Source organism: Nerophis lumbriciformis, linkage group LG27 (assembly GCF_033978685.3).
Source record: "Nerophis lumbriciformis linkage group LG27, RoL_Nlum_v2.1, whole genome shotgun sequence".
Taxonomy (NCBI): Eukaryota; Metazoa; Chordata; class Actinopteri; order Syngnathiformes; family Syngnathidae; genus Nerophis; species Nerophis lumbriciformis.
In genome coordinates this window covers 32,640,438-32,649,276 of record NC_084574.2, presented here as the reverse complement: position 1 = coordinate 32,649,276, position 8,839 = coordinate 32,640,438, and the positions used below count along the sequence as shown (strand labels likewise).

Below are 8,839 nucleotides of genomic sequence, written 5' to 3'. Positions count from 1 at the left end.
TTTAAATTGTATTTGATATGCCATTGATATTTTTTAATTATTAGGGCCCGCAATGGCCCATTGCAAAAGGACTCCCACAGGGAGTCCTTATGCAATGGGACATAAGGACCTATTGTTATTCTAAGGTTTTATTATTATTCTTTATTATTATTATTCTTCCGCCGCCTCTTCGAGCACTAATTTGACCCACTTAACATGCTTCAAAACTCACCATATTTTACCCACACATCAAGACCTGCGAAAATTGTCTTTTAATAAAAAAACCGAACCCCAAAACTCAAAATTGCGCTCTAGCGCCCCCTACGAAAAAAACAAAACAGACTGCCTGTAACTCCCACTAGGAAGGTCGGAGAGACATGAAACAAAAACCTCTATGTAGGTCTGACTTAGACCTAGTTCTCATAATTGTATGTCTTCGGGCTAAAATCAACAGGAAGTTGGCAATTCCCCCTTCAAGACAAAAAAGTACTAAAAACAGTCACTTTTGCCTCTTTGAGCTGTAATTTCACCCTCTTAACATGCTTCAAAACTCACCAGACTGAACACACACATCATGACTGGCTAAAACTGTGATCTAATGAAAAAACCTAACCCCAAATCTAAGAATTGTGCTCTACAGCAATTTTTGAATAAAACTGATAAAAAACTGCTCCTCGGAAGACAAAAATTACAAAACTGCCTGTTACTCACACTGGGAAGGTCGGAGAGACATGAAACAAAAACCTCTCCGTAGGTCTCACTTAGACCTACGTTTCATAAATTGACAACCCCCAGCAAAAATATACAGGAAGTTTGCTATTCCCCCTTCAACACAACATTTTTGTAAAAAACGGTCACCTTTCTTAAAAAAATATCTCCTCTGAGCGCGTTTGTTGTTTCGGCTTCAAACTAACACAGGAGAGAGATTGAACCCTTCTGATTAAAAGTTGGCGAAAGAGTTGTGATACCTGCTCCGGTTTTGATTTTATGACCCTTCAAAGACCCGCTGCACTGATGCTCCTGCGGTGCTGTTTTTTTAAGATGGCTGCTCAAAAGCAGGAAGCACCAGCATGCCCACACAATGCAGACAAGGTAGGTACACTAGACAAAAGTCTTGGGACACTTCAGACTAAAAGTAGACAAAAGTATTGGGACACTTAGGACTAGCACCTGCCAAATACGCGGGCCCGACCAACGCTGCTTGCAGCTTTACTTATTATTATTATTTGAAATTCGATTTTGCATGTCACTATAAAGTTATATAAGCCTTGCTTGTTCAATATTCAATGCAAAACTTGTTTGGGTCCCTATTAAAAGGTTAATTTGTTCAACCTTGGCCCGCGGCTTTGTTCAGTTTTAAATTTTGGCCCACTCTGTATTTGAGTTTGACACCCCTGGTATATATGTTATATTTTATATTGCTTTTAATCTATTTTTTACCTGCATCGTCCTTTCCATCTTTTCCATCATTTGTAACTGAGCAAATGTGTGGAACAATTTCCCTTGTGGATCATTAAAGTTTGTATAAGTCTAAGTCTAAGCAATGTAACAGGCCTGAGGATGAGCATTAGGACACGCCCACATTTTGATCCAGTATGAGCTCCTCTTAAAGGGCACGGCACAGTGCGACACGCAACACACGGAAATACTGTATTCTTATTAAAATACAATTTTATCAAACCAAACTTGAAATTAATTATCACGTGATTTTAATATTCCAACAAAGCCGAACGGCATATTTTTTTGGACGGCTGAACACCATTGGAACGCCCCCCTATTGTTCCCCTTTTTATAGTCAACCCCTACGCCATGTCGCCATTATCGGCATAAGACAACAAGCAGGAGTGTAGTCGACCTACCTTACGGTCCTCCGTGTCCTCGCCTGTCCGCCGCGTCACTCAGCGTCTCCCCCTGCCATGCCCCGCGTCAGCTCGCTGCTACCCGCCCTGCTGTTCGTCCTCTTCCCGGGCCCGAGCTGGGGTTACTTCCCCGAGGAGCGCTGGAGCCCGGAGTCTCCGCTTCTCTCCCCGCGGGTCGTGCTCTCGCTCATCTGCCGCAACTCCGCGCACTCGTTGCCGCTCTTCCTGGGAGCCATCGAACGCCTCCGCTACCCGAAGGACCGCATAGCTCTGTGGTGAGTGTCGTTTGTAACACTTTTTAATAAGAGTCCTCGCAGAATCACACACTTTATCTTGTCAGAGTGATAAAATGACAGCAAAGTAAGATCGAGTGTGACGTCACTTCTTTGCTTGTCCAGGTGTGTTTTCAACATCTGCAATGTCCTTATTGTTTTGTGCCTTGAATATGTAATGAATGCATGTATTAATTTAATGTGTGTGTGTCGGGTTTAGACCCTGCAGAGGAGTAGACAGGGTGGGCTGTCCATAAAAAGTTCCATTCAGTTCGGATCTTCTCTCATTACCCCCACTACTCTGTCCCTCCCCCTCTTTTCCTGCCACATCTTTAGGCTATGGCCATGTCTAATAGGGCTGTGAATCTTTGGGTGTCCCACAATTCGATTCAATATCGATTCTTGGGGTCACGATTCGATTCAAAATCGATTTTTTTTTTTCAATTCAACACGATTCTCGATTCAAAAACGATTTTTTTCACCATTCAAAGCGATTCTCTATTCATTCAATACATAGGATTTCAGCAGGATCTACCTAGGGCTGGGCGATATATCGATATACCGTATTTTCCGCATCATAAGGCGCCCTGGGTTAAAAGCCGCGCCTTCAATGAACGGCATATTTCAAAACTTTGTCCACCAATAAGCCGCCCCATGTTGTAAGCCGCATCTAACTGCGCTAAAGGAATGTCAGATAGGTCAGTCAAACTTTAATAATATATTAGAAACCAGCGTTCTAACAACTCTGTTCACTCCCAAAATGTACGCAAATGTGCAATCACAAACATACGTATATCAACATGGACAGAGCTGCGTGAAAAAAGCCACCCGGCCTCTTCGCGTAAACTTAAACTTACCTTAACCACTCGCTCATCTTTTCTTCATCCATCCCTTCGAGTTAGCTTTTATGATGACGCCGGCTGGAAAGGTCTCTTTTGGCAAGGTCTTCCTTTTGAATATCACCACGGGTGGAAGTTAGCATGGCAAGCCAGAACCACAGTGAAGGATGACTTCTTATTCCCTGTGGTGCGAATATTCACCGTACGTGCTCCCGTTCCACAGTGCGGTTCACAGGAATATCAGTTGCTGTGAAATACGGTAGTAATCCGTGTGCGGATGGAGAGATTGCGTCTTTTCATGAACCGGATCCTTGTCGCTTAGTAGGAGCCATTTTGTGGTCTTTACAGATGTAAACAGGAAATGAAACGTACGGTGATATCCGCGCGTTTTTTCTTCTTCTTCCGGGGGCGGGTGGTTGCTTACAGTAGAAGAAGAAGCGCTTCCTGTTCTATGGGGGCGGGTGCTTACCTTGGCGGTTGCTTGCGTAGAAGAAGAAGCGCTTCCTGTTCTACCGGGAAAAAAGATGGCGGCTGTTTACCTAAGTTGCGAGATCGAAACTTTATGAAAATGAATCTTAATATTTATCCATATATAAAGCGCACCGGGTTAAAAGCCGCACTGTCAGCTTTTGAGTAAATTTGTGGTTTTTAGGTGCGGCTAATGGTGCGGAAAATACGGTACGCGATATATCGCGGGTTTGTCTCTGTGCGATATAGAAAATGACTATATCGTGATATCGAGTATACGTTCTCACGCAGTTGCTTTGAGCTGCGGGCATTACACTACAGGCTCTCCTCCTCTTTCCAGTCTCTCCTTCTCACAGACAGCAAGCGCACCTTCTTACATACGTCACATACTGTCACGTCATACGTCACACACATATACACCCTCCCCGAGCAGAGAGGTAGCAGCATGGGTAAAGTTAGCTGTGATGCGGACGCTAATACAAGAGAAAGAAGGTGCAAATCTGGTAACACATGGAGGAATAATTAATTCCCAAGAAAAACAGCAGGGACTCCATCGTCTGGCGGTGGTTTGGCTTCAAGTGGGAATATGTCAAACAGACAACCGTAATTTGTGAAGTGTGGGGCGAAAGCGTTGCTATAAAAAGTAGCATTACTGCTGTAACAAACAGTTCAGGGTGTCCCAAGTTACCTGAGTGTGTTAGGTAAGGAGGAGTAGTTTTGTCCCTCCAGAGTTGCCGTAGGGCTGTGACGTAGGGTGTGTGTGGTTGTGGAAGGAGGTGTGTGATGTTGACATTATAGAAGCGGTGGCGACCGAACCTGCTCTAATGTCTCCCGTTTATTATTTTATTAGATAAGTACACTGTATAGGCGAACCCAGGACACTCGGCTACACTGCTACATGTAGCATCATTTGAAAAGTCACCCGCTAGACAATGAAGAGTGCTTACTCCGCACGTCAATATCTCCGTTTGGTGCCACACGCCCACACCATCAAAATGCCGAGGCAAACATTTCCAGATCAACACCGTATGAAAAAAATAGTGATTTTTTTTAGTTGTGATTTCCTTCTCTGCATGAAAGTTTAAAAGTAGCATATATTAATGCAGTATGAAGAATAATGTTTTAATGTAGACACATAGAATCATCATACTGCTGTGATTATATGCATCAAGTGTTCATTCAAGGCTAAGGCAAAATATCGAGATATACAGTATATCGTGTATCGCGATATGGCCTTAAAATATCGCGATATTAAAAAAAGGCAATATCGCTCAGCCGTAGATCTACCCCAGTCTGCTGACATGCAAGCAGAGTAGTAGATTTTTGTAAAAAGCTTTTAGAATTGTAAAGGACAATGTTTTATCAACTGATTGCAATAATGTAATTTGTTTTAACTATTAAATGAACCAAAAATATGACCTATTTTATCTTTGTGAAAATATTGGACAGTGTGTTGTCCAGCTTATGAGATGCGATGCAAGTGTAAGCCACTTTGACACTATTGTTCTTTATTTTTATTTTTATAAATGTCTAATGATAATGTCAATGAGGGATTTTTAATCACTGCTATGTTGAAATTGTCTGCGATGAGGTGGCGACTTATCCGGGGTGTACCCCGCCTTCCGCCCAATTGTAGCTGAGATAGGCTCCAACGCCCCCCGCTTTACCGCTTATTCCCCGAAGGGGAAAATGGATTGATGGATGTTGAAATTGTAACTAATATTGATACTGTTGTTGATAATATTAATTTTTGTTTCACTACTTTTGGTTTGTTCTGTGTCGTGTTAGTGTCTCCTCTCAATTGCTCTGTTTATTGCAGTTCTGAGTGTTGCTGGGTCGGGTTTGGTTTTGGAATTGGATTGCATTGTTATGGTATTGCTGTGTATTGTTTTGTTGGATTCCCAAATATTTTTTTTAGATCTTTAAGATGGAAAGTGTAGCTGCTATTATGATGTGCAGTGATGTTTTCTAATGACCGTAAGTCATGAACTATACAAAGTATTTCAATGGTTGGAATCTGCATGATGTACTAGTTACTATGGTCATCTAATTAGTTACTATGGTCATCTAATTAATTACAATGGTAATGTAAGTCACAGCAGCTCAGACGAGGCACCAAGCAGTGTGGGTGGGGAGCGTTTCCACAGAGTGTTTCCAGAGCGGCCAGCCTAAAATGCGGGTGTCAGGGACAGACGCAGAAGGGGAGAGTTTTACAACAAAGTTCTAAAGCTTAGGGACATATCAAATATATCACATTGTAGGTTTTTTTTATTTTATTTTTTTAAATAACTTCACAGTGAAGTAAAGTTGGAGAGCAGATGGACGCTTTTTTTTTCGCGTATGCGTAGTAGGTCAAGTTGCGCCGGCGGACGGAGGGGGGCGGGAGTCTTAAACAGTGGCATTGTTGTGTGTGGACACGGATAAGGTTAGGTGTGATTTACCGTGCATAACCTTAGTGTAGGCTTAGTGTAAATGGGGCCTATGTCTTAAACAAATAATTATTTTGCCTAAGCCCCGTTTCAGCCTCACTAAACTATCGTTTAAGGCAGTGTTTTTCAACCTTTTTTGAGTCGAGGCACATTTATTTCATTGAAAAAATCCGGAGGCACACCACCAGCAGAAATCATTAAAAAATGAAACTCAGACAATAAAAAGTCGTTGTCGCAATTGTTTGATATGAATTTAAACCATAACCAACCATGCATCACTATAGCTCTTGTCTTAAAGTAGGTGTACTGTCACCACCTGTCACTTCACGCCGTGATTTATTTGGAGGTTTTTGGTGTTTTCCTGTGTGTAGTATTTTAGTTCTTGTCTTGCACTCCTAATTTGGTGGCTTTTCCTGTATTGTTGGTATTTTCCTGTTGCAGTTTCATGTCTTATTTTTGAGCGCTATTCCCCACACCTGCTTTGTTTCAGCAATCAAGAACTTTTAGGTTGTTGCTATCTTTTTTTGTGTGGACGTTGTTGATTGTCATGTCATGTTTGGATGTACTTTGTGGACGCCGTCTGCGCCACACGCTGTAAGTCTTTGCTGTCGTCCAGAATTCTGTTTTTGTTTACTTTGCAGCCAGTTCAGTTTTAGTTTAGTTCTGCATAGCCATCCCACACCTTCAATGCCCTTTCTTAGGGACACTCAACTTTTTGTTTATTTTTGGTTTAAGCATTAGATACCTTTTTACCTGCACATTGCCTCCCGCTGTCCGCTGTCGTCTTAATATTGTAGTCGTGACAAACCATGTTCCCGACATCTACAAAGCAATTAGCTACCTGCTGCCACCTACTGATATGGAAGAGTATTTCATGGTTACTCTGCCGAGCTGTAGACAGCACAGACACTCAACAACGGCACATTATTTATTTACCCTGGATAACTGCAAAATTGTGCTTTTTGCTGCTTTTCTTATACCCTGGTTGTACCCGCATCCAGCCCTCATGAGTCTTGCAGAAATTTGGTCTCTGCGTGCATCCTTTTTTGATCCTTGGCCAGTAGACCTGCTTTTTGGAGATTAAACTGATCTTTTCATCTGTGTTCATATTTGACAGGTCGGATTATATCTTGGCACCCGAGTGGTTTAGCAAAGCAACGTTGTGCACATATCATTTAATCAGTGTAGAGCAGTGGTTCTCAACCATTTTTCACCAAGCATTACCTCAGAAAACACTTGGCTATCCAACTACCACCATAATGACCAACATTAAAGTACAGTAGAAAATTGTTAACAGCTGATCACTGTGATCAAACTCAAATTAATTGCGATCAACAATCACGATCATATAATCGCCCAGCCCTATTTAAAACTCCTTCCATCAATCCACAGAGCCTTTTGAATGAACTCCGAGACATTCCGGAAATTCCTTCGAAAATACTTTTCTGCCGTCTTTCTTTGCATCAGACATGCATCCGCCCCGATACAATAGCGTCATGTTTGTGGCGCAATCTAAGATCATTTCTTGATGCTGTCTGCTATCTAACATCAGCATAGCCATTAGATACATACTATTTGTAATCTGTGGCAATATTACAACGGACATCAGTTAAAACAAGTTGTAAGGATCCGCAATGCATCGTGTGATGTCATAGGTCAACCAGAAAAGCTATTCAGTTCTTCGCGCTAAAATGTAATAAGCGCCCACCAGTGTAAGGGATGCACACGGCGTTTAGTCGCATTAGAGAGTGTGCATGGACACTTGGACTTCACACATAGGTGGGAAAATACAACAAAACAAACTATTTGAGAAATCAGACTAATTTAGTGCATGGAAACGTAGTGACTAAGGCTCAATTGGACACCCAACGATTCGATTCCGATTTCTGGGGTGACGATTCCATTCAAAATCAATTCAACACGATTCTCCATTAAAAATTGATTCTCGCAATGTATTATTTGGTATAAAAATTATAATAAAATGTTTTCAGGTTAAAAAAAAAAGCTTCTTCTGGTTGCATGGAGGTGTAAAAATGTTTAAAAAAAACCTGATTCTTATTAATAAAGAACAACTATATATTTCCTGTGGGAACGCCTCGGGGTCCCACAGGAAGAGCTGGACGAAGTGGCTGGGGAGAGGGAAGTTTGGGCTTCCCTGCTTAGGCTGCTGCCCCCGCGACCCGACCTCGGATAAGCGGAAGAAGATGGATGGATGGATGGATGGATATACCGGTATATTTAAAACATTTTGTTTATTTTTTTAATTGATTTCTTAAAATTATGAATCAATTTATAATCAGGATGAATAAGAATCGCGATTCAGGTGTGATTTTTTTTTTTTTTTTTTTTTTTTGTGCAGCCCTAATTGGCACCTTAGTTTTCATTACAAATCAGTTCCAAAAGCAATCCGTACAAGATCTGAAGCCATTTTTTTCCCACAAGAAATAATGTTAACCCAATTACCAGCAATCCGTTCCAGACACCCCGATATATTAACATGAAACATTATTTTTATAGAGAGTAATTCTAGTTTCTCCTGCAGAAGATAATGCAGAATACGTATAAATGACACATTAAATGGATACATTAACATTTAACCTCTTAAGGCCCAAGCTGTTTGTTTACATGCTTTTTTTTAATTTCTCTTTGCTATTTGGGATTATTGGACCCTAATTTGAATAAAAACTAAGGATCATCTTTTGATATGATGTACTTAGTCCATAAGTACACAAACGTGTACTTCATGTGTAGTGACCTGCTAATTTTTATTTTTACACTTTTTTTTTTCCAAATTCCATTGTATGTTATAATCTTCTGACACCACCAGATAGCAGAATAAGTGTCCATATGTCACCATAAGACCTCAATTCAGTAGTGTACACAATTTTGGAAATAAGAGCTAAAAGGTGCTGTCCACGCATGTGGCCACTAAGGTCTTTAGAGGAGGGGATTTAGGATGATTTTCCTCTTTTCTGACTTATAAATGTTGTTAC

The 8,839-nt window shown here is 41.2% G+C and overlaps 1 protein-coding gene across 1 annotated transcript in view; it reads left to right on the top strand.

Moving 5' to 3' along the window:
* The first annotated feature begins 1,516 nt into the window (after positions 1-1,516).
* The window catches only part of LOC133624486 (procollagen galactosyltransferase 1-like), a 44,817-nt gene continuing 37,494 nt past the window's right edge, over positions 1,517-8,839 (top strand). Inside the window, exon 1 of the mRNA XM_061988080.2 lies at positions 1,517-2,113. Coding sequence (XP_061844064.1) covers positions 1,896-2,113 — 218 coding nt within the window. The 5' untranslated portion in view covers positions 1,517-1,895. The remainder of the gene's footprint in view (positions 2,114-8,839) is intronic.